Here is a 25,696-nt window from a genome sequence, read left to right as displayed (position 1 = left end):
GGGTTTTGAACCTGGGTCCTCTGCATCCCAGTCTGACACTCTATCCACTGCACCAGTGCCTGGTGAGGCAAAGATTTTAATTGTTATTAGGAGTAGTAGTGGTAGTAATAGCAGGGCAGTAATATTTATTTAAGACAGCTTTAGGAGAGGGATTATGAGGTTTATGGTGGAATAGAGTTGCTATAATTCTTCTGAGTGCTTCTCTCCACAACATAGCTATCACTCGCATATGCAAGTGCTGTTTTGATTAATTAATTAATATTTTATTCTGTTCTGCTCACAGAACAGAAAATAAAGTTAAAACTAGTAGTTAGCATTTACCAAAGCATAAAAATATAAAGTATCTAGGAATAAACCTAATAAAAAATGAGCAAGATCTCAAGACCAAACCTATAAAACATTATGGAAAGAAATAAGACTTTAATAAATGGTGAGGTAGGCCCTGGCCGGTTGGCTCAGTAATAGAGCGTTCACCCAGCATGTGGAAGTCCTGAGTTTGATTCCCAGCCAGGGCACACAGGAGAGGCTCTGCTTCTCTACCTGCCCCTCTCCATTCTCTCTATTTCTCTCTTCCCCTCTCGCAGCCAAGGCTCCCTTGGAGCAAAATTGGCCCAGGTGGTGGGGATGGCTCTATGGCCTCCACTTCAGGTGCTAGAATGGCTCCAGTTGCAATGGAGCAATGCCCCAGATGGGCAGAGCATTGTTCCCTGGTGGGCTTTCCAGGTGGATCCTGGTCAGGCACATGAGGGGGTCTGTCTCTCTGCCTCCATGCTTTTCACTTCGGAAAAATACAAAAAAATAAAATAATAAAATAAATGGTGAGGTATACCAGACTTACAGATCAGAAGACTTAAAAGTGGAAGGGTGTCAGTTTTCCCCAAATTGATATGTAGAGTTAATATAATCTTATAAAAATTCCAATAAGTTTTTATTTTAGTGAAATTTAAGATTATTCTAAAACTTATGTGAAATGCAAAAGGCCAAAATCGTTCTTGAAAAAGAAGGATAAAGAGAAAAAGGTTGGTCTGTAAGATATACAAAATTACATAAGCCATAGAAATGAAGATTGTGATATTGGCATAAAAATGAACCAATGAAACAGAATAAAAAACCTAGAAATAGACCCCATCATGTGTGAAATTTGATATATGGCAAAGGAAGCATTGTAGAACCGTGGGGGAAAGAATGGTCTTTTTAAAAAAGTTCTGGTTGGGGGGCCCAAGTCCTTCTGATAAAAAAAAAAAAAAAAAAAAAAAGTTCTGGTTGGGTGAGGGGTATGCAACATAACCGAATGTCAAAATAACCTGGAGATGTTTTCTCTGAACATATATACCCTGATTTATCAATGTCACCCCATTAAAACTGATTTAAAATTTTTTTTAAAAAGTTCTGGGACAACTGGTTATCTATACAAAAACAAAAAATACTATCTTCTACTATATGTCAAAAGCAATTCTGATAGATGGGAGATGTAACATGAAAGGAAAACAATGAAATTTTCAGAAGATAACATAAGAGAATATCTTCTGTCCAATATTTACCTTGAGGAAGACGTTAATATATTTGATTACAGAAAAACTAAGAATTTCTATTAATAAAAAGATACCATTAAGAGGCCCTGGCCGGTTGGCTCAGCGGTAGAGCGTGGGCCTGGCGTGCAGGGGACCCGGGTTCGATTCCCGGCCAGGGCACATAGGAGAAGCGCTCATTTGCTTCTCCACCCCCCCCCTCCTTCTTCTCTGTCTCTCTCTTCCCCTCCTGCAGCCAAGGCTCCATTGGAGCAAAGATGGCCCGGGCGCTGGGGATGGCTCCTTGGCCTCTGCCCCAGGCGCTAGAGTGGCTCTGGTCGCGGCAGAGCGATGCCCCAGAGGAGCAGAGCATCGCCCCCTGGTGGGCAGAGCGTCGCCCCTGGTGGGCGTGCCGGGTGGATCCCGGTCGGGCCCATGCGGGAGTCTGTCTGACTGTCTTTCCCCGTTTCCAGCTTCAGAATAAAAAAAAAAAAAAAAAGATACCATTAAGAAAGTTAAAAACACCAACCACAGAGTGAGAGAAGATATTTGCAATACATCTGGGAAATAAAAATTTTAAAAACATAATACACAAAAAGACAAAAGATAAAAATCTGACAGTACCAAGTGTTGTGAAGGGTATTTTACAACAAGGGGACCCAGTTCTCTCTGATTCCAAGTTTGTGCTCTTAATTGGAAAAACCTCAGTGAGCCAGTGCTGATGTATCCATCCTATGAGTGGGTCAAAATCATCTCAGGGAGATCTTGCGAACGGTTTGACTATAGGTTGCCTCCTAACTGCAAAGTGAGCTTACCTTGGTAGGGAAATAGCAGCTGAATTTGAACTTTTTCAGGGTCAGGGTCATGGAGTATGTCCCGAAGAAAAGGATGAAGGACATGAGTGCCAAGTCTGGGATGAACTGGCAGGAATTCCCGAGCAGGTGCCCACCATAGTTCAGACACTCCTTCTTGCTCAGCAGGGACCAGTCCAGCGCTGTGAGGTTAAGGGGGTTGTACTTGAAGACCAACAACAGGAGAGAAATGGTCAGTCTGTCCTGGTGGGTCAGCTGTGGCCTCCCCTGTAGTCCCCAGGCAGACCACACGCCCCTTCTACTCTCCGAGGGGCTCTAGCCCTCAGTCCACCGGGCCCAGCAACAGAGCGATGCTCCTGGAGACAGGTTGCTTTAAGGAAGGACCAGCAGGAGGCTCCCTGGCAGATTAGAAGCTGGGGTGTGTTTCTTTACTGTGTTCTGGGATGCACTGCTGAATCAGCAGGGAGAAAAGGCACAGAAGGTGGACGCCCTCTCCCTCAGCAGGCTCACTCCCAGCTCAGGTACAACCCATGGGTCCTGTCTGCACCTCCTTCCTTCCTGGATGTCTTACACTATTCTCCCCTTCCTGTAACTGTGCACTTTCACACACTGGGCTCACATCCCACCCTTGTCAGACCCTCAAGTTGCTTCAATCACTTCTACTTTTGATGTCCCAGATGCCTAAGTGCAGGACACACACAATTTTATATGTCTAAATATATAGGGACATATATTTATATATTCTTATGTGTGTTTCTATACATATTCGTATGTATACAGACATACATATGTTCCTAAGTGTGTATATATATTCATGTATGTATATACCCACTTATATCTATCTTCATATGTATGCTTCTAAGTATAATAAAAGGAAGAATAAAAGGATAGTTATTTATAATAAAATTTAAAGTATATTTTAAACATTTAAGGTGTAAATGTTCAGGAGCCTACATAATAAAGTAAACAGATGCTTGCAAATGTAATGGATGTTTGGATTAAGGGAAATGTGGTAGTTTGATACAATGACAGTCCTCAAAGATTACACCTCCCTGCATCCACACTCCTTTGCAATGTGACACCTGCAGTTCTCCCATCAAAGAGTGGAGTCTATTTCTCCACCCCTTAAGCCTGGGCTCCCTGGGGTGGACTCAGACTGATAGGATAGGGAGGATGTAGCTTTGAGCAGGTCTGAGCCAAGGCCTTGAGGGGCCTTGCAGCATCCTCCCTCACCCTCTCAGGACTCTGAGACCATCATGCTTTGAGAAAACGACAGGAAGAGAGAGGCCCAGCCATCTACGAAATGTCCGAGTCCCTCAATCACTGCAGTGATGAAAAATGCCCCCTGCAGGGTGGCATGCCTCTACCGCCCCACTGGTCAGGCCTGAGGTCTCAGCTCCTCTCTCTGCCCCCTGTGCGACCCCCACCCTCACACTCTCTCAGCCTGATGGTCTGCTCATTGTCCTGGAGTATGTTTGTGCTTTTCCTCCGGGCCCTTCTGTCTATGCTGGTCCCTCGACCTGCAATGTACCTCCCTCTATGGGACCAGCTTTCCCAAACTTAAGACCAGATGGCACCCAGTTTCTCCGAGGGGCTCCCCCTCCAGCCTGGCAGCCCACGTTCGGCCTGTGTCTGACAGGGACACCCTGCCTGTGCTCCGTTCCCTCCAGGTGCATCTCCACAGGCTTGTGTGAGCACGTGTGAGGGCAGAGCCATGTCTGTTTCTTACACATCTTTTTAACCCTCACGGCCCCTGCACTTAAGTATTCAGACACAGGTGCTGACTGAGTCCATTCTTTCTCTCTCAAAATCAGATGTTTGAAAAATCTTAGGTTAAATTGTCAACTGAAGGAGCAAACTTGGGGACATGAGAGGTTCAAGAACCACCCTCAGGGCCAACCAGCTGCTACATTTCATCTGGTTTTGGAATTCCCATCATGAGAGCCTGAATATTTACACATTAAATCTTTAAAATAGCTATTGAATTTTATTATAAATTACTCTCCTTTTATTCCTCCCAATAATGAGGGTCACTACTCATTATTATTGGAAAAAGCAGGCCAGACCTGAGGGCCTGCGAACTCCGAAGCACAAGGAACAGATCAGTGTCAGCGAGAGGGGAGCATGAGAGAACTTTCTGGGGCTGGGAAGTGGCCCTGCTGGGTGGGAGCTGGACATCCTAGGAAGAAAGGCAAGGAAGAAGGTAGAGCAGTGGTCTCCAATCCCCAGGCCGCGGACCAGTACCGGTCCGTGGGCCATTTGGTACCGGTCCCAAGAGAAAGAATAAATAACTTACATTATTTCCATTTTATTTATATTTAAGTCTGAACGATGTTTTATTTTTAAAAAATGACCAGATTCCCTGTTACATCTGTCTAAGACTCACTCTTGACGCTTGTCTCGGTCATGTGATACATTTATCTGTCCCACCTTAAAGACTGGTCTGTGAAAATATTTTCTGACATTAAACCGGTCTGTGGCCCCAAAAAGGTTGGGGACCACTGAGGTGGAGGATGGATGGACGTGGAACTGTTCACAGCACTGTTTGTGCAGACCTATTTATCATCCCTAGTGTCTAGCCCCTGCCCCATGGTGTGTATGTGTGTGTGCATGTATGTGTGAGACACTGATGTACATGAATCTAACAGAATGAAGCATGTTATACAATGGGGTTTTGACAGCATATACATATACATAAAATAAAAATGCACGGTTACAAGGCTCCACCCTGGTGGGCAGCTGGGGGTGACCTCTGCAAGCCTGTGTTGCCATAGATGACTTCAGTTTCCCAAATTTCCACACTTGCCCCACAAACAAAGCACTTGAGTGTCTGACGTAAGGGGAAAGGACTTACCAGAGAAGTGTTGGTGTTTGGAGGCAGCGAGGCTGAAGCATTGAACCCGGTTGTATTCGCTGTGGGTGAGCACAGGGCATATGGAGGGTCAGCAACTGCTGAGCAGAGAGCCTGCGGGTCCCCCCTGCCAGCCCCACCCTTCTCCATCTTCCTGCAGACCCTTAGGGCCAAGGGCAAGCTCCATTGTGAGGGCAGCTCATTCCAGCTCCCACCCCTCTTTACTCTCCTCACTTTGTCCAGGGAAGGAGAGGAGGTGGAGGGAGCCGGGTCACAACTCCGACAGATCAGCTGGGTCAGGCTAAGAGAACTCCTGTCTGATGCCAAAGGGTCAGGCTAAGAGAACTCCTGCATTGAACCCTGCAGGGAGGCATCTGCTGGCAAGACAAGGTGCTGACACTGGACCCATGTCTGTGCTTTTAGACTTAAACATCCTCAAAGAACTTACTCTAGGCAATGCACCAAGCCAAATCCTTCCACACAACATCTGGCTAAGTTCCTAAATCTGAAAGGAGTCTCCCCCTTTCGAAGATGATGCAACGGAGGCCCAGAGAGGTTAACTAACCTGCCCATCACTCAAGGCTACACAGCTCGTATGAGGCGGAGCCAGGAGCCATGGCCCATCCCAGGCAGGCTGACCCCGACCCGTGCTCCTCCCGGTCCAGTCCGCACCGTGAGTGTCCTTCCTGCCCTCTCTTCTCCGCACGCGCTTCCCTCCTCTCCTGCCTGTCCTTATATGCTATTTGTTTGTTTGTTTTTAGGTCAACTGGACCTCTGAGAACTCACTGGTTTTAATTTTATCTCCTTTAATCTTTCCCTTGAGTACAAGCTGAGGAAAATTAAACCCGGGCCAGCCTCTGCACCCCTAACTCTAAGTGGAGCATATTAGAGTTCCCATGAGAGGCCATGAGAAACTGTGACCCCTCGGTGGGGGATGTGGCCATTCATTACAAAGGCAGACCCTGGAGGGCCACCGTCTGCCCTCTTTCTTGCCCAGCACTGTATGGATGGAGCAGGGGGCCAAGTCTTCCCAGCCTCCTCCTGCAGTGAAGGCTAGCCCAGCAGCACCGCTGCAGAGGGAGAGGCCTGCCAGCCAGCATGCTGGCGACAAGTCTGACATGCACTGCAAGCCCTACTGGGGTCCTGCTGGCTGTGGCCAGAAACCTAGAGGGAAGAAGAGGCTATTCTTGAAGCTTCCTTCAGCCTCCAACAAACTGTCATGGGGTGGGTATGACTGTGGGGCCAGAGGAGGATTAAGGTCGGTTGAGGCCCCAGGTGCAGAAGGAAATATTGGGCCCCTTAAAAAAAAAAGAGAGAGACAGGGAAAATTAAAATACATGTTAACCATATCTTTAAATAAATAAGAAATACTATGTACTATTAATGTTAAAATTGCACATATGAAACCAAACTTGGTGTCATTAGGAAAAAGTGTAAAAGTTGGGGTTTTGTGGGGCCCTTCAGAAGTGGGGGCCCAGGGCATGGGCTGGTGTGTCTGCCGTTAAATCCGCCTCTGCATGGGTCCCCTCTAAGTTGCCAAATTCTAGGGAAATGGGGGCGGCTGGAAGTGGCTAAGGGATTCAACTTTGACCTAGGTCACAACACACCTCAGAGCTCTGCAACCCAGAGGTTTGTTACAATTATTCCAAAGAAAGCTTCATTTCATAGAAATCAGGGACATTTTGCTGCCATTTCTCACACTACTGACCAAGAGAATGTGACGCTTAATAAACAACAGAGTAGAAAAGGTGGGCAAGAAAGCTGGCGCGGGGCTGCCCACGTGAGTGCTGGGAGACTCCCAGCCAGTGCCTGCGCCTGGCAGCTCAGGGTCCTTCCCGCGGCCACAGCTGCCACACTTAGGCTGAGCCATTCCTTTATATCAAGAACAGTGTAGAATTTATCTGAAAGTCACTTTGAGATGAAGAAGGAAGAACTTAGAACATGGAAAATCCAGAGAGCTTCCAGGTATCAAGTATTTTAAAATTCTCATGTTTATAAATGGTACTCACTTGGGATTGAAAGCAGCCAAGTCAGTGTATGCAGCATCCATAAACAGAATACAAATCAGTTACAATGGAAACAAAATTAAATTTAAAAAGAGAGTGCCCCCAAACAAGCTCTAATGATGAAGAGTGACAGTGAGTGATAATGTGCCAGAGTCTGACTGGGTTTTGCAGTAAAACTAGGAATACTGAACAATTAACTGGCAAGTGGCCTACGGACTGAGAAAGAACCCCTCCTCAGCTCCCCACTTCCCAGTCTCCTAATGTCTAAAACTTTTCATGTTCTCCTAATCAAAACCAACTCGTCTTGGTTTCAGTTTCTTTATTCTTTGTAAAGAAATTGAAAATCCAATCTTACGAAATGTCAGAGTCCCACTCATATCTAGGATTAGTGGCTCAGTATTACTAATTAATAGTAGTAACAGCTCAGTCTTTCTAATTAATAACTCAATAGAGCATTGGTCTCAAACTTAAGCATGCATCAGAATCACCCAAAAGGCTGGTTAATATGCAGCTGGCCCTACCCCAGACTTTCTGATTCAGCAGGTCTAGGGTAGGGCCCAAGAATGTGCATTTCTAACAAGTTCCTAGATGGTGCTGATGCTGCTGGCTGGAGGGCCACACTTTGAGAACCAACACGATAGCGTGACCCCAAAGGATGAGGCCACAGAAATCAGGCGCCTGGACAAGGCCACAGGGGTTGCTATTTGAAGGCAGGTGAATTTCATGATCTCAGATCCTATCTTACATGACCCTACATGCCTTGTTTCTAGGGCACCCTTAGACTTTTTTTCCTGTGGACACATGATGCTCAGAATGGCCAAAGCTCCACATATGACCCAAGAATTTGGACTGTTTCTCAAAGAGAACAAGGATATGTACTTCCAAAAGCTTTGTTTATGGGAATATTTATGTTCAGTGCAGTGAATCCACAATCCAGACGGTGCAAGCAGCAAGTGGCAGTGCCCTGATGGGGCCCAGGCAGAGAGACGGGCTTCTCTGTAGGGCAGGACAAAAGGGGCTGCCGGTGGCCCCTCTTCCATTTCCTGGGCAAGCAACACGTCCCAGGTCAGGACTAAGGACTGCTTTGCCTGGCATTGGATTTTAATGGAATAACTTAACATTAATCATAGAAAAAAATATAAAAGAAAAAATTAAGTCTAGACTTTGTTACAAAATCAGTGTGGTGATGTAGGGAGAGAGGATACAACCAGAACTGCACTCCCTGAGGTCAGGACATCTTTATCTCCACAAAGACTGAAGTAGGGAGCATAACAATTGTGCAGTAAGTATTTGTGATGGACTCACGCTGAACTTCATTGATAGCGTTATTGAGGGCTGAGCAACACAGCAGCTACTTGTCTCCTCCAACCCAATCTGAAAACCGCACGAGGGCTCCAGGAGCCTGGCAGGGCCAGCGCTGATGTTGCTCTTTTACAGCCAGAGATACTGAGGCTCAGTGTGAGCTGGGGTGGTCTCTGGACCTCACTTTGCTCTCTGTGGTTATAGCCAGGAGGTGCTTAGAGATACATGGATGGATCTCCGACCCCTGCTCTGTAGCATTCTGGGCACTCTGGGCACAAGCTACCGAAGGCTCTTTGTGACATAAGTATGACTGAGAAAGCCAGGGGTTCAGACTGTGGGCAGTCCTAACTTTACAGATGACAGTTTTTTGGTCAGAAAGAAACCATAAGCATGGCACTGAGTATTATCAGGTCAACCAGACGGTTGATTCAGCTTCCTGTCCAGTGCAGGGATTCTTTTCATAATACCTTTGGCAGATGGACATCTGAGTAGTGTCTGAGTGGCTTGAAGCAACCCAAGGGGGCCAAACACCTCTCAGGGTGGAGGATCCCACCATTGCAATTCTTCCCTGAATCAGCCCGCCTCTGGCTCCCTGGTCCTTGTCCTGCGTCCTGTAGTTATAGGGGGGAATCTGGCCCCATTGTGACATGACAGTCCTTCCCTCACACCTCTCCAACATGCTGAATAACCCCAGGTTCTGCAACCGTTTCTTAGATGACATGGTTGCCAGACCCTCTTCCATTCTGAGTGCCCCTGCACCCTGAAAGTATCCCTAACTGTAGGGATGTTCATCCCTCTGGTGTGATCTCACCTTACACACTAGGGAGAGCTCATGGTATCCTACTCTCATGAAGCTGAGAAGCATTCCAGACAGGTGTGGCCTCCGCATCAGCCCCACACCGAGGCAGAGTAGGCCTCCTGTCTTTCTTTGGGTGTTCCTGCTCGCCCTGATCACAACCCCGGGCTCTGGTGTCGTGACCCTCAGGAAAGCTACTGTCCCCTTGGTTTTCTTCCAAACACCAGGTTCAAGACTCTCTGTGTTTGCTCCCTTGGGACAGGGGGTGCCCTTCAAAGCAAGTTCATCCTCCTGCACTGGAGTAGAGACGTTTGGTGGGGGAAGAGGGCAGGTGGGGGCGGAGGCATCACTGGGGCTACCGGTCACCTGTGTCTGGAGCGACGCACTCGCATTTGTAGGTGGTGATGGAGTCAGGCTTAAAGTCCACGTTGATGGGGTAGTACTTGAAGGCACCGATCATTTTCTTGATGGCATCGTAGATGAAGATGAAGCTGATGAGGGTGGAGAAGCCCTCCTCAGTGAAGCGGGTGATATACTTGATAATAAAGCTGGCATCTGTAGCCACCAAGATAAGGCACTGGACGGCTGAGTGTAGGCCAATCCAGAGGCGGAACTCCATGTAGTCCAGGCCATTGCCTCTGGAAGGCAGAGAAAAGCGGGGGGCCTCCAGCTCAGGGCTCTGGGCTGTGCTTGGCTCCCCAGACACACCCCGAATGGCTCATCTGTCCCTCCTGTGCCACAGATGCCCTCTAGCAATGGCAAGAACACTGGAGACAGGGACAATTCCTGGCTGGGGTTGTCTGGTCTTTGAGAATTATGAAAAAGGAAGCTCATGGGGGTGGCAGGAAGGTGCTAAGACATCTCAGCTCTCACAGTTTGGTAACAAATACTCAGAGTAAATGAAAAAAAAACACAAAAAAACAAGGAATTTCAGACTGACAAAGCTGGTGCAGGCCGTAGAAACGGCCTCATGTTGCAGATGAGGCAGCTGAGCTTGGAGCAGTGACAGGAGCAGCCCTGGTCAGCTTGTAGCCTCTGACCTCAAGCTCGACTCTTCAGACAGGCATTGACTCTTAAGGCATAACTGCTCCCAAGCAGAGTGGTGTGAATTCTCTCCTCTGCTCTCGCCCAAACGTCTCCCTATCATCTATACTAATGCACTAAGATGGCTTAAAAGCAAGCAGCCAGAGGGAGTCAGGGAGACCACCTGGGAGGCCTCCACACAGGTAAAGACAGCGTTGGTACCTCCTCACTCCAGCCTCCCCCTTAGGGTTATTCCTATTCCCCTGCCCTGGCCTCAGCACACTGCCCCAAGTGTGAGAGCAGGACCGAGGGCCACTGAGGAACACCTACTTGCTAAAGTCGAAGAGGAGCTTCTCGAAGATGAGGATGGGCCCTGTGCTGCTCAGGATGATGAGAGGCTGTCCCGAGAAGAGGCAGAACAAGGAGCCAGCCATGGCAGTGCCCAGGAAGCTCTCCATCACTCCCTGGGGGCACAAGCAATGTGAGGATCCGTGGAAGCAGGAGAAGGAGTCTCTTGGCACAAAATAGAAGGCAGCTATGTCACCAGGGGCCCAGGCACAGTGCTCATCCTTTATTTCAGGCCCTCCACTTCTCCCATTCTGCTCCCCGTCTCCCACTTTACAAGCCCCCACACCGCAGGGCATCACTCTCTCTAATTCCACGTGGGTAAAGGTCCTGTGTGACTTCCTTTTGGCATCCTAGGACCAAAAAAACATGGCTGCCAATGATTCTACTCGTCCTTGTGCTCATTATATGCCCAGAGGACATCCCATTTATTTATCCAATAATTTAGTCACTCAAGCATCTATTAAATGCCTTTGAGGTCTAGACCATTCATTCAAAATTCATTAAGTGCCTACTATGTATCAGGCATTGTACTAGATATTGGGGACCCATTAGTAAACAAGATAATGTATTTTCAGTCTTGTGGGAGATATAGACAAGTAACCAAGCAATTTCCAACCAGCAAAGTTTGTCAACCTCAGCACTACTGACATTTCAAACTAGATAATTCTTTGTTTTGGGGGCTGCGATGAGCATTGCAAGATGTTTAGCAGCATCCCTGGACTCTACCTATGAGTGGCCAGTAGCACCTCCTCCAAGTTATGGCAACCCAAACTATTTCTAGCAACCCAATGGCTCCTGGGGCCTCAACATTATCCTGTGTTGAGGACCACTGCTAGGGAGTATGATAAGCTGGGATAAGGCCAGGGTGCCACTGGAGCACCCAGTCAGAGTAAAGAGATGGTCAGAAGGCCTCTCAAGGGTAGATATGTGGAAGCTGACACCCAAAAATTGAGCAGGGAATTGACCAGGAGAAGAGGGTAAATGGAGTGATGAGAAAAATTGTTCTCTGAGGAGAGAACAGTGTTTACGAAGGCTGGACGTGAAGGGAGAATGCCTTGAAGAACTGGAAGATGATCAGGATGGATGGAAAACAATGCAGAATGAGTGAGGAGGACAGGAATCTGAGAAAGGGAACACTGGCAGGTGAGGTATGAGAGGCAGGCAGACCACGCTATGAGGGCCCCTTGGGGAAGCTGGGTTTATCAGTTGATACGTGGACAGTTGGGTGAACTGTGGTGTCACTCACTGTGCTGGTGGAACAGCAGGTCTGGAGGGAAGATAATGGGTGCAGTGTAGGCCTGTGAGTAGGGGGGTCCCAGGGGCAGCTCTATGGACATGCCCAGAGGCAGCTGGATTTTGGACCTGCAGCTCAGGAGAGTGGTGTGGGCTGGAGATAGGCATTCGTCTCAGTTTATCTGAGAAAATGGGTGTTCACCTTAACCTTCTAAGCTCTGTAATGGTTCTCTCTCAAGGGCCCCTTTCAGAGAAGACTCTTGCTTGGAGCTCAAAATAGCCTCTGCTGAGCTGATGTTTTCCCCAGGGAGGCTGCTGTTGTCATGGTAACAGCTTACTATCTTTCTAGAAATGTCTTAACTCCAAGCTAAGAATTTAAGGTTCTTTTTTTTTTTTTTTAAAGTGTGGGTAGAAAGCCACAATTAGCAACTTATTAATTGTGCTAATTAAGTTCATTCAAGCATCAGTGGGGAAAGTATCAAATAGAGCCAATGAATCCCCCTAAAAGTTTGATCTAGCCTGGCCTGTGGTGGCGCAGTGGATAAAGCAGTGACCTGGAATGCTGAGGTTGCAGGTTCAAAACCCTGGGCTTGCCTGGTCAAGGCACATATGTGAGTTGGTGCTTCCTGCTTCTCCCCCTCCCCCATCTTTCTCTCTCTCTTTCTTCTCTAAAATGAATAAATAAAATATTTTTTAGGCCCTGGCCGGTTGGCTCAGTGGTAGAGCATCGGCCTGGCGTGTGGAAGTCCCGGGTTCGATTCCCGGCCAGGGCACACAGGAGAGGCACCCATTTGCTTCTCCACCCCTCCCCCTCTCCTTCCTCTCTGTCTCTCTCTTCCCCTCCCGCAGCAGAGGCTCCATTGGAGCAAAAGATGGCCCGGGCGCTGAGGATGGCTCCATGGCCTCTGCCCCAGGCGCTAGAGTGGCTCTGGTCGCGACAGAGCGACACCCGGGATGGGCAGAGCTTCGCCCCTGGTGGGCGTGCCGGGTGGATCATGGTAGGGCGCATGCGGGAGTCTGTCTGACTGCCTCCCTGTTTCCAGCTTCAGAAAAATACAAAAAAAAAAAAAAATTTTTTTTAAAGTTTGATCTTTGATATTTACATCGTTCTTAAATTTGGTCTTTAGTAACATGATTTAACTTAAGTTTTTAAGTAATTTTGACTTGTTACTAACTTTTTGAAGGACAAAGGATTACCAAAAGTGATGATGGTAGATGAAACCCAAGACTTGCTTTGGAAATTACGGGATGAATTACTGCCACCCAGTGGCAACAGATTTTACTGAGGTTTGGGCTCATGGCCCCAGCACACACACACCTGATAATTGTCAGTGGCGTCCCCCAGAAGCCCGCCAAAGGTGATCGCGTTGGTGATGCAGCCGAGGTAGATGAATAGGATTGCAGAGATGGACTGAATGTGGAAGCCATCGTAGAAGTCACTTAGGAACCAGGGCAGCTTCCGCTTGACATCCAGACACAGGCCACCGAAGAACCTGCTTAAGATAGGCCCAAGTGCTGCTTTCTCACCACAAACACCAGTGCAGGGGCAGGGCTATTTATAGGAGTCTGCAGGGTCTGGGGCGAGGGTCTTTCCACCAGGACGTTTAAGACCCGGGAAGAATCCTCTCAGGACTAAAAGTTTGTGGTCGGTGCCACCGCCCGGGAAAGGGTAGTCACAGACAGCCTGGATGGGAGGGGAGGGCCTGCTGGGAATATGTCCTGGGCTAGACCTCACATTCCCCGGGGAATGGAAATCCTGGGGTCCACAGATGACCATCCTCCTCACACTCCTGGTCATGCTCAGAGCCCTGGGCTTGGTAAAAACAGCTGTGTCCAAATTTAGGAGGCAGAGACATCCCAGATTACAACACAGATTCATTGCATCCTCCCAAAAGGTATCTTGAAATCTTAACCTCTGCTGCCTGCGAATGTGACCTTATTTGGAAATAGGGTTTTTGTAGATGTAGTGAGATCATTAAGGTGGGCCTGAATTCAATATGACTGGTGTCCTCATTAGAAGAGAAAAATGCCCCATGAAGACGGAAACACAGGAAGGACACCATGTGACACAGAGACAGGGACTGGAGTGATGAGGCCACAAGCCAGGAAGCACCGCGGATTGACGGCGCCACCAGGAGCTAGGAAGATGCAAGGAAAAATTCTGCCTAGAGTCTCAGGGGGAGCACAGCCCTGCTGACATTTTGATTTAGAACTTTTGGCCTCCAGAACTGTGAGAGAATAAATTTATGTTGTTTAAGCCACCTAGTATGTGATGATGCTTGGTTATGGCAGTCCTAGGAAACTATTAGAGGTAACAGAGTGTCTAGACTCTAGAGAAAAGTGTGGTTCCGCCACTCCTGTGCTGGGTCCCTCTTCCCCTCTCCTATGGGGACCCTTTTGCTGGATGCAGGAGGGGCTTTCAGGGTACGGGGAGGAAATGAGTGCAATGGCCAGACCCTGTGGCCAGACCCCATGGTGGGGAGTGGGCACTGTGGGGAGAGGCAGGGAAGGTTCCCACAGGGTGGGTGGGAAGGAGACATGTCTAAGGACACTGGCACCCCTGACAGGCCCGTGGCGGGCACCTTCCCGTCCAGGTAAGCTCTTCCCCGATTTCGTGCATGGCCGGCATCTCTCCGTCGTCCCCGCTGCTCCCTCCACCGACCCCAGCACCGCCACCGCCACCTCCAGGGCCACCTCCTGAAGCAGCACCGCCTCCTGCCACAGAGCCATTCATCTGACCTAGCTCGGTCAGGGAGAACACGGACTTCCTGAAAGAAGAGGAGGGGCATGGGCAGAGTGGCTCAACCCTGGGAGGGGCTGAGCCCCTTCAGGACTGTCCCCAGAACACCTCTTACTTCTCCAACAAAAAAATAATAAAATATCTTAAAATACAGAGGAAAAAAATGCAGAAAATGATGAAACAGTCCCCACACACAGGTCATCCAGATTTTAGATATGTTCAAATTCAGTATATTTGCTTCTGATTTTTTAGGAGAGAAATAAAATGGAATCGGAAAAAAAGTATGTATGTAAACATCTTCCTTTTAATAAAAAATAAGTTACAGCCAGACTTGAAGAATCCTTTGCATTATTCCCCCACTGGCACCCCTCCATTCACAAACTCACCTCTTGTCCGCAGAGGGAACCTTCTTGGGGGGTTCGATCCGGATATTTGGGTCCCATTCTCCAGGGGGCAGGACGATGACCTCATCCAGAAACTCGTCAATGCCGGCGATCAGATCCTCCCGATTGCGGGCCTTATAGGCCACGTCGCTGAAGAGCTGGCGGTGAAGAGGTAGAGAGAGGTCAGCTCTCTGGACCATGTCCCCTTGCTATCCAGCTTCTGGGAGCACACCACACACAGAGTCAAAGAGAATCACTTTGAACTACCACTCCTGACACCAATTTCTTCTCGGTTTTTGAAATGAGAATAGCCCAGCAGGGAAATATGGCCCAATGCGGAATGGCAGCTGGAGGAACTTTGGTTGAGTGACTTACCCTCTGCACATAGTAAGGACATTAGAAAACCAGTGCAGGGCCCAGTCCGAGAAGCTCGCTGTTTCAAATCTGTTTATAACTTCGTAGCCCTTCATCCTTGAAGGGTCAGGTTGCTTCATTCCACACTGTCTGCAAAGTGTTTTTTCTCACAGATCTGATTGGATCATGCCCATATTTAAAGTCCTGTAGGCTCTCCATCACTCTGGGAACAGAGTATGAACTCTCTGCTGTGCCCACAGGCTCTGTACGGTCTCTGACTTGCCTCTCTGTGGCACCTCCTGCTCTCAAAGCTCTGACACTGAGCCTGCATTGAACCACTCCCACCCAGCTTCTCTGACTCCAAACCTTGGCCCCTGCTCCTTTTATCTGCAATGCCTGCCTCCTAGGCTCATGCTGGGTCTATCCACCCCCTGCTCATTTGTAGCTTTAAAGCTTCTCATGTGTGAAGTTTCCTTTGACTTCCTGGATTATAGTCTACCCTACTCAATCGATGCTCCTCAAGGGCAGTGACTACTCCCTCATTCTCGTAATCCTCAGCACCCTACACAGAGCCTGGCACACAGTAGGTACACAAATGACCCTGTTGGATAAATGAATGAAGGAAGGCACAGTGCTTGATTCAGGAGCCATGACATGCAGGAGTACATGCTTCTCGTTACCACTTACATCGTCTACCATGAGGGTTGCAATGGCGCGGCCAATTTCATTGTAGGACTTTGCTCTCCCAGAGGGTCCCAGCAGTATGAACAGAAATCTCAAAGAAGATAAAGAAAGAGAGAAGTGAGAAGGAAGAATAGAGCAGGTGAAGAGGAGGAATCTTTGGCTCCAAATAGTGTCCATTCTTAACTTTTTAACTTGCTTGTCCCTTCCCTCTTTTGACTCCCAAGTTTGCTTTGAAGATATTTCCTCGTCACTCCCACAGGCTCCCACTCGAGCACCCTCACCGTGCTCTGGTGTCCCAGAGCCCGCCCGACAGCATCTCTCCCAGCTACTGGCTCCTACTTTAGAATGATAATTTTAAATAAATTCTCTGAAACTCTTTCCTAATCAGATTTCCCTCCTCAGCCAATTCCCTAATGGTCCTTCTATGTTTCAGGGGTGTCTCCACCAGCACCATGTGCTGACTGTGTGCACAGGAATGGTGGGAAAATTACAATGGCCCTCACCTGGTGGGGACCGGCACCTCAGTCACTCCTCCCAGCATGGCCGACTGGGTGAGCCGCACAAAGGCAATGAAGGGCTGGTCCAGGAAGTCCACCTCACCCACGAGCACGTTGGAGGCTTCTGAGTCCTTGGGAATCTTCTTCATGAATTTGTTTTTCCGCTGGTCAAGGAGGGAAATGGGACTCCCATGGTTACTCACACGCAGGGGTTTCAGCTCTCACTGCCTCACCACTTTGAACTGGCATGGAAGCCTAAGTTTAAAAAGTTCTCCCAGGGTCCTGGCTGGTTGGCTCAGTGGTAGAGCGTCAGCCCGGTGTGCGAATGTCCTGGGTTCAATTCCTGGTCAGGACACACAGGAGAAGTGCCTATCTGCTTCTCCTCTCCTCTCCTTCTCACTTTTCTCTCTCTCTCTCTCTCTCTCTCTCCCTCTTCACTTCCTGCAGCCATGACTCAATAGGAGCAGCGTGGCCCCAGGCACTGAGGATGGCTCCATGGCCTCTGCCTCAGGCTCTAGGAAGGGCTCAGTTTCTGAGCAATGGCCCCAGATGGGCAGAGCATCACCCCCTAGTGGGCTTTCTGGGTGGATCCTAGTTGGGGCGCATGCAGGAGTCTATTTTTTTGCCTCCCCTCCTCTCACTGAATAAAAAAAATAAATTAGTTTAAAAAAATAACAAAAAGTTCTCCCAGCCTTTCAAGAGAGACTGAAAGAAATAAACACTCTCCCCCATTTTACAGATAAAGAGACTCCAAGTTTGTTAACCCTTACAGAATCCCCTTTGTAGACGAGAAGGAACAGGCAATGATTTGATCTTTAAGATGTTCCTTGATGGGTACAAACTTTGCTCAATGAAGTGTGAGCTGAGGGTCAGAGTAGAGAGTCGTGGGCTTGCTGGATGGGTCTCGCTTAGCCACTGCCCCTCAAACAGAGGGCGTCTTGGCTCTTACATCCAGCTCCCACCCTCCCTCTCTGCCTTCACCTTCGGTGGCTGTGGAGGGGATGGGTCCCCTTCTGACGGCCAGGGCACATGCATTTTGTTTTTCTTTTGCCACCTGTTTCATGGCTGTCAGGAACCCCTCGACCACACCTCTGAGTCTGAAGGAGACCTCAAGGCCCCCAAGTCACCTCCAGGGGACCTCCCAGAAAATTCATAGCTTTTGAGGCTTTACAACTGAGACTGTCCAGGGGCCCTCTCGCCAGTCCCTCTGGATAGTGTCTGCTCAGGGCAGGAAGGTCAAATTAACAGAGCAAGTGGGGTCTGATCGGAGAGGTGCTAGAGACAAATCCTCTTCCCAAAGGGATTCCCAGTGTCAGCGTCCATGCCGTCTTTCCTAAGGTAAGACACGGACTTGTTCTGGGTCCTCTTTCATGATGAAAATACTCCAGGGATGGTCACATGTAATCTCACATCTTAGGATGCACTCATTTTTCAGATCACTTTCCCTTTGGGCAGCAAGGGGGTGGGCAAGGGCAGAGATAACTTTGTAGAGATGGTGGAGAGGGGACATCTGGGAGGACAGGGCTGGTGGAAGTCCACAGTGGCCAACAAAGAAAAAAGGGCCCACGGTGGAGGTGAGTGCTTCAGAGAGATCCTATGGATGCCACAAGTTCGCCACTCATTCTCCTTGGTGTCTCCTGTAGGCACAGACATGTCTGTTTCTCATAAGCTCAGTGAAGTTCTTTGTGTCTCTTTCTTTGCCTAGGAGGGGTCAGTTGTGGGCATGGGCAGGAGCATGGCCAGTGGGCCCACAGCCATTCCTGGTTCACTTGTGGTGATCATGATGCACACTGCACTGGGTAGCAGCCTGAGAAAGGGCACGTGAGCAAGGGCTGTACCCTTGTAATCTTTTAAATCCAATAAAAAAATTAAAACTCTCTAGAACCACCCAGGCAACAGCTCTCAAGACCCTAATGCAGTGGGAACAAGCAAAGGGAGCAGTTAATGGAAAGGCCAGAGTCCCCAAAACTCAAAAAGTCCCTTTGTCCCAGCTGCAGTCAGCTGACTCATAAGCAGCATTCTTCAGGGTGGAGAGCTTGGTGTGCCAGGGCACCCAAGGCTCCCCGCCCGCTCTCTGCCAACAAGCATCAGGCAGGAAGCAGGTCTAAGGGACAAGAGGAGAGGAGGGGTAGCAGAGGTGCCCTGAGAACGAGGCTTTGAAAACAGCAGGGCTTCAGGGCAGCCCAGCAAACGCAGCTGTGATCCAGGAGAGGAGAGGAGCTGAAACAGGGCATACCCCCCACCCCCCGCAGGTGGTGACACGTTTGGTAAGAAGGCCAGCCAGGGCAATGACATGGGCCATGCTGCTGTTCTAGCCACCCTCCCTTGGCCATGGTCTGGACCAGGCCCTCGCTGATCCCCCTTCCTGAACCCGTGGGGAGTCGGGTCCAGCTCTGACGAGTGACTGCATACAACTATGCTATCTGAACCCACGCTCTGCTCCCTGGAAACCTGCTGGACTGCTCAGGGCAGGCATGTACCCTTGAAGAAAACCTGCGGAGCAAAAGCTTCTGGGCTTGAACCTAAAGAGCACCCACTGGTGGACAAACCGCTGTTCCCGCAAGAAGCCGTTGCTGCTGAGAAGCAGCCTCGTCTGATCAGTTAGGAGAGCTGGACATTGGATGCTGGTCTCCAATCCCTAAATCAAGGCAGCATTGCCTGGGGAAAGTGATATAGCTAGCATTCTTATTGCCACTTATTATTCAAATAGTCTGTGAATGACTTTGGCTAGGTGATGCTTCCTTATCGTGGGTCCACTGTCTCTATGCCTGACTGCACTAAAGTGGAGATTGTTTTTTAGGAAATATCCCAGAATATTTGTTCCTCAGTCACTTCCAAATTAAGGGCTCTAGAGGCAGACTGCCTGGATCAAATTATGGTTCTATCACCTTTCACCCTCATGAACTTGGGCACTTTATTTAACTGCTTTAAGCCTCAGTGTTCTCTTCAGTAGACTGGAGATGACAGTAGTACCTTCACGGTGCCCAGAACATGCTCGGCGGAGTGTGGTGCAAACAGCGTGTGGGTTTTAAATGCTGTTATTGTTGTTATTTTATTATTGTGGCCTCCAAAGAGGCCCTTGGGACACTGACATGAGGGAGTGCTTTTGTTTTGTCTGCCACCAAACTTGGGATGTCTTAAATGCAGGTCCTTGCCCAAGCTCCTGAGAAGTCCTTCTCAGATTTCAGATTTCTTTCACCACCTTTATTCCTGCTCCTGGGGGCACACGCAAGGGGACCGTGAAAGCTTCTGCCCTTGAGGAGTGCAGCGGTCAGAACTGAGAGGCTCCACTGGGTTTCCTCGGTGGGAACAGTCCCCAGGTTCCTGAGCTGTGGACATGGGCACATGGACTCAACCTGTTTGTAGGATTCTGATTTCATCCAGAGATTTCAGCCAAACTGGTGGGAGACAGGAAATGACTTTATCCTGGCCCAGCCAAGGAGAAGACACACCACTGGGTAGTCCAATTGATTTGCTATCATTGCTGTCCCCACAGGGGGGCCCCATTGCCAATCTCTACTGGTCCAAACTCTCACTCCACCTTTCAAGGTACTCGTGTGTCATACAGGAGGTGACATTTTGCGTGCTGGTCTTTTCTTTCCAATGAATCCCAAGTTCAGAGACAGCTGGCTCTTTACCTGATCATGCTTCTCTGCCCATCCTCCTCCCAGAACCTGGCACAAGCCAGTACTTGGGGTTCAGTCAATATCCCAGTGATGGAGTGGGCAGTCGCCAAGGCAGCCCAGAGTCCCCCCATCCCTCCCCAGGTCCTTCCTGGAGACTCCCGCTCCTTCATGAGAGTGGAGTCCTGCCCATAGTGGCTCCCTGCCCTCAAAACCAAAGGCTTCTTCCTCCCCTGACCCCTCCGCGCAGCCAGTGCAGGGGCTTTACTACCTGGTCAGTCTTCAGGGTACGAGAAATATCATTCATGCTTCTGCTCTGGGCGTGACCTAGGAGAGATGGAAGAGAAGGTCCATCAGAGGAAGTCAGGCTCTCACAAGTCCTTTCCCTTTGTCCCTACACATGCTTCTCTCATCTTCATAATCAAGGGAAGAGCCCCTCTCCCTAGTCCTGCAGCTCCCCTGGGCTGGCCCCCACCCCCTCTCCTTCCTTCAGGGGCAGCTTTCTGAAACAAGTTACCAGACTCCAGGTTCTACTTCTTCCTCACTCCTCAATCTGCTGCATTCATTCTTGTCTCTGCCCTTCACCCCTGTCCCCCTTTCTGGGCAAAGACCACCTTCCTGGGCAGAAACAAAGATATCTGTTCTGTGCTAGGCCCTGGGGTGGGGACAGAGAAGACGAGTTTCACCTCTGTCCTCCATGACTCAGTGTGTCTTTAGAGATGGTTAGGGATTGCCTGACTGGTGGTGGCGCAGTGAATAGAGTGTCGACCTGGGACAGTGAAGACCCAGCTTGGAAACCCCGAGGTTGCGGCTTCAGCGTGGGAGCATAGACATGATCACATGGTTGCTGGCTTGAGCCTAAAGGTTACTGGCTTAAAGCCCAAGGTCACTGGCTCAGCTTGAGCCCTCTGGTCAAGGCACATATGAGAAAACAATCAATGAACAACTAAAAGTGACACAACTACGAGTTGATGCTTCTCATCTCTCTTCCTTCCTGTTTTTGTCTCTCTCTCTCTCTCCCACTTAAAAATAGGTATAGACTAAGGTATTGATTATGTAGGGACTTGATTTAGAGCTGCATTTTTTAGAATAATTATATAGAAAATTGTGGTAGTAAATTTGGCTCTGAGAGCAGGCCAGGTTTCAGGTGAAAGTTAGCGTTTTCCTGACCATTCTAGTTAGCCTATCCTGAGAATTCTAGACAGATCCTGAGCTTTATCTCTTCCGCTTCCAAAAGTATATGAAAGATGACATTCCACAGCTGTTTCAAGAAGCTGTGGCCCGGGGCAGAGGGCACACTAACGCAGGTGGCCGTAGTTGGTGCTGTGCTGCATCCTCAGGTCCTCAGTGGAGTGGTGCAGGCTGGGGCGGGCTGCAGGGCTCCGGGCTGGGCTCCGATCTGGGAGGAGGAACAAAGGGCATTTGCTGTGGAGCCCGGCTAGACCAGCACAAACTCTCCCTTTAATGTGCTACACAATTTATTGTCATCTCACCTAAATAAAGCTGGGCTACAAGACCTGTCTCCTCCCCTTCCAGGAAAAAAAGGGTGTTTTTGATTGTTTTGTTTTTTGTTCTTGTTTGGGGCTTTTTTTTTAAAGCAAGTCTGAACAAGATTGGAGAAAATATTTGTACTGTTGAAAGTGAGACAGACAACCAATTTATTCAATAGGTAAAAGTGTTATAGCTGGCTTGGCTTTATGCCTGATTGCACCACTTAGTGGCTGTGTGAACTTAGGCAAGTAACTTTTCCTCTCTGTGCCCCGGGCTTTCCATTTATAAAGTGGGGATGATGATATCAGTACCCAGTCACAGGGCTGTTGTGAGGATGAAGTGAATTAAGATGTTTTAGTGCTGAAACATGCTAAGTGCCAAGTGTGTATCTCATCATTGTGATGTGCTGAACACTCCCCCATTTCAAACAGTTCATCTAAAGAGATTCCTCAAAGCTTTTTTTTAAGCAACTTTAGCAACTTTGTTCTAATGACTACATTTACTGATGGGTCCAGCAAGGTTAGTGTCTGGGCATCTCAACTCTGAGAAATCAAAAATGGAGGGCTGCAGGTTTAAGATGTGTGGATAGAACAAGCTACTCTTCCCTACTAATCAGAATGACACCAGCCCTGGCTGGTTGGCTCAGTGGTAGAGCATTGGCCCAGCATGTGGATGTCCCGGGTTCGATTCCCAGTCAGGGTATACAGGAAAAGCAACCATCTGCTTCTTCACCCCTCCCCCTCTCCCTTCTCTCTGTCTCTTTCTCTTCTCCCACAGCCATGGCTTGGTTGGAGTAAGTTTGCCCCAGGAGCTGAGGATGGCTCCATGGCCTCGCCACAGGCATTAAAATAGTTTAGTTACCAAGCAACGAAGCAATGGCCCCAGATGGGCAGAGCATCACCCCATAGGGGGCTTGCTGGGTAGATCCTGGTCTGTCACATGTGGGAGTCTGTCTCTGCTTCCCTGCTTCTCACTTAAGAAAAAAAAAACAAAAAACAACGAGTGACACCAGCTGCCAGGTTTACTAGCCCTGGCACCTGGAAGATGACCCAGCCTCTTCTACCACCTTGATGTGCTTCACTTTCTGTGGAGGCTCTTGGCTTTTCTTGATGGGGGGGGGCTTCAGTGGGAAACACTTCAAGCCTTTACCATAGACATACCATCTCTATAGCATTAGCAACCCCGACTGCACCCGAGAATCTCCTGAGGAGGTTTCTAAACTCCCTGTCCCTAGGCCATACCCCTGACCAAGGGAATACAACTCTCCAGCCTGGTGCCGGCACAGTAGGACACATTTCATACCCCCAGGGGATTGCAAGCTACAGCCCAGGGTAAGAACCAACTCTCTCCCTAAGGAATAGTTCTGCTCTCGTGGTGGGGACAACATTGGATGTGGCTGGGGTCTTTGCAGACCTGCTAGAGAAGGAAGCTAAGGAATCCCCAGAACCTCAGAATTCCCCTAGGATTGTGAAGTCCGAGAAGCTTCCAAGTTGCCAAGACTCTTCAGCCACTGACTGGGATCACCCGGGCACCAGGGCCTCACACCAGCCCCCGCGTGCCCAAGGCCCACGCATACTGCCCACTCACTAGTGGTGGAGGAGACAGACTTCCCAATGTCGGCCAAGGAGCGGTGGATGGGTTTCTTGGTTTGGTGCCGGTGTTTCCTCAAGAGAACGTAGCTGACCCTCTCCCGGAGCTCCGGCCGCAAGAGGCCATCCTCAATCTGTTTCTCAATGACGTTATCTATGTGGGAAACAAACGCACCTCGTTGGTCCCGCTCATCCGATGAGACAGAAGACCAGGGGTGTGAAGGTCTTCAGTTTCATCTGCTATTTGTGGGACTGAAAGTGAGCTAAAGGAGGCAGGGAATGTGGAAATAGTCCCAGCTTTGCCACAAACTATTGAAACTCAGGCAAATCACGGACCCTCAGCCTCCTTGTATGTAAGTGGGTGTGCGTGTCTGTGAGTGTGCATGTGTGTGTAGAATTCTCTGCTCTATCAATTCTGTTGTCAAAGTAAATGAAATCATACACATGAAAGTACCCTAAGAAGCACAAAATATTGTGTTAAATGGTTTTAGTCTGAACATGAGTTCTCTTTCGTAAAGTATTTTGGGCAAAATACTTCTGGCAAAATTGAATGTGCTAGAACAAAATTCACAAAAAGTTTAGGGATGATAAGGTAAGCCACCTGCTCCCTTTGCCATTCTACTAAATGAGAACTAATTTCCTAAAGATGAATGATGGTCCATTCACCTGAACAAGAAACAGGTTGCCATGGCAGCAGATAACCCCGCCCACAATAAGAAGCCCCTCTCCCTTTTGCTACTTGTACTGCTGGGGGCCTTTTGCTCCGCTGTAACTCCAGGTGGGACTGAAACTTGGAGCGACTGTGATGCTGCCTTGGGTGCATCAGACCCAAAGCCTGGTCTCTGCAGAATCAGGCACATGTCAGATGTGAGAATTCGCACAGACTGAAGGTGAACAGGAAGCGGGAGGGAAAAGAGCGTCCTGGTTTGAGGGCCTCAGTGGTCCCTGCCTCACCTATAATCTGTGGTAAGGAGCCGCTGTCCAAATCGAGCAGCACTGTTCCCGTCTGCAGGCAGGTCCGGAGCTCAAAGAGGCTGTGCAGGGACAATGTGGCCACGTGGGGCTTGCTCCAGCGTTCTCCTCCTTCCTCCACCTTTTCTTCAAACTTTATCCACCTGGAAGGGGTAAGGATGGGGCTCAGCATGGCCACTATCCTTAGGAGGAGCCTCTAGCTGGGATAGGGGCGTTGGCCTGCAAGTTATTCTATGCACGGTTTTGTGGCACTGCGTCCTAGACTCACAGGTGGAGGATCTCTCAGGGACCCCTTCCCCTTGACCCCTACTCCTCCTGATGCTGTAGTGTGCAGGGAAAAGTGGCATCCAGAGGATGACCATATAGATGTGTACACGGGATCTTTTAGGGGATGGTGGGAATGTTCTAAAGTTGGATTTGGTGATGGTTGCACAACTTTGCACATGTACTAAAAATGATTTAAATGATTTAACAGTACACTTACAATAAGGGAACTTGGTGGTATCCTTAACAACAAAGCTGTTTTTAAAAGTTTCAGCTGGAACCTGGTGACCCAGAGCTGCTCACATGTGTGTCCATGTCTGGTTGTGGGGTGTGGTTGCTGGGGGCAGGGAAAGCGTTTCCTGACAAAAAGTATTTCCCCACGGGTTCTACTGCAGGGCCTCAGGATTCCAAACTTCCACTCTGGATTTTGGTTCTGAAAGTTCAGGTTAAAATTCAAATGTCATATGGGGAAGGAAAGAAATTAAACCAAGGATGTGTAGGAATTTGTTCTTCTAGAAGCCTTGGAATCACAGGCTGGGTGGAAGGGGCCAAGTGGGAAGGCCTGCGGAGAGGTAACACCTGCGGAGCGGCACCGCCCCTGCAGAGGGCAGCACTGGACCGCCTAGAGAGCTGGGGGCGGGGGGGGGGGGGGGTGAGGTAGCCTAGCTCAGCTTTGTAAGATGTCAGCCCCAAATCAGTGGGGAGCTTCAAGCTATTCCAATCAAAATCCCAAGGGAGTATTTTTAGACCATGACTATCTAATTCTAAAGTTCCTCTGAATAAGGGAATGTCTGGGAATGGTTGGGGGAAAAGGAGAAGAATGGGGATGGAACATGCTAGTAGATAAGAAAACTTGCTGAAAAGCTTCGGTCTTTAAAACAGTGTGGTTCTAGTCCAGGTATAGACAAAGTGATCATGGGACAGAAATAGACCTGGACCCCATGGAATTTGTTGAGTTTTTTTTTTTTTAATTGAGGAGGAGACACAGTGAGACAGACTCCCGCATGCACCCTGGCCGGGATCCACCAGGCAACCCCTGTCTGGGGCTGATGCTCAAATCAACTCAGCTATCCTCAGTGCCTGAGGCCAACGCCCTGACCAGTGAGCCATCTTCAGTGCCTGGGCTGAGGCTGGAACCAATTGAGTCTCTGGCTGTGAGAGGGAGGGAGAGAGAAACAGATGGTCACCTCTCCTGTGTGCCCTGACTGGAATAGAAACTG

General features: G+C 49.1%; 1 protein-coding gene across 4 annotated transcripts in view; it reads right to left on the bottom strand.

Moving 5' to 3' along the window:
- The window catches only part of SLC4A5 (solute carrier family 4 member 5), a 110,735-nt gene that overhangs the window by 28,255 nt on the left and 56,784 nt on the right, over nucleotides 1-25,696 (bottom strand). For all 4 annotated transcript variants that reach the window (XM_066377953.1, XM_066377954.1, XM_066377952.1 and 1 more), the window contains 13 exons: nucleotides 24,195-24,355; nucleotides 23,239-23,394; nucleotides 21,464-21,559; nucleotides 20,432-20,487; nucleotides 16,544-16,701; nucleotides 16,044-16,131; nucleotides 15,006-15,160; nucleotides 14,462-14,647; nucleotides 13,198-13,372; nucleotides 10,629-10,762; nucleotides 9,642-9,913; nucleotides 5,175-5,233; nucleotides 2,324-2,524 (listed from right to left, as the gene is read on the bottom strand). In XM_066377953.1, coding sequence (XP_066234050.1) covers nucleotides 2,324-2,524; nucleotides 5,175-5,233; nucleotides 9,642-9,913; nucleotides 10,629-10,762; nucleotides 13,198-13,372; nucleotides 14,462-14,647; nucleotides 15,006-15,160; nucleotides 16,044-16,131; nucleotides 16,544-16,701; nucleotides 20,432-20,487; nucleotides 21,464-21,559; nucleotides 23,239-23,394; nucleotides 24,195-24,355 — 1,897 coding nt within the window. The remainder of the gene's footprint in view (nucleotides 1-2,323; nucleotides 2,525-5,174; nucleotides 5,234-9,641; nucleotides 9,914-10,628; nucleotides 10,763-13,197; nucleotides 13,373-14,461; nucleotides 14,648-15,005; nucleotides 15,161-16,043; nucleotides 16,132-16,543; nucleotides 16,702-20,431; nucleotides 20,488-21,463; nucleotides 21,560-23,238; nucleotides 23,395-24,194; nucleotides 24,356-25,696) is intronic.

The sequence above is a fragment of the Saccopteryx leptura genome, chromosome 3, assembly GCF_036850995.1.
Source record: "Saccopteryx leptura isolate mSacLep1 chromosome 3, mSacLep1_pri_phased_curated, whole genome shotgun sequence".
Taxonomy (NCBI): Eukaryota; Metazoa; Chordata; class Mammalia; order Chiroptera; family Emballonuridae; genus Saccopteryx; species Saccopteryx leptura.
This window is presented reverse-complemented; position numbering and strand designations above follow the sequence as displayed.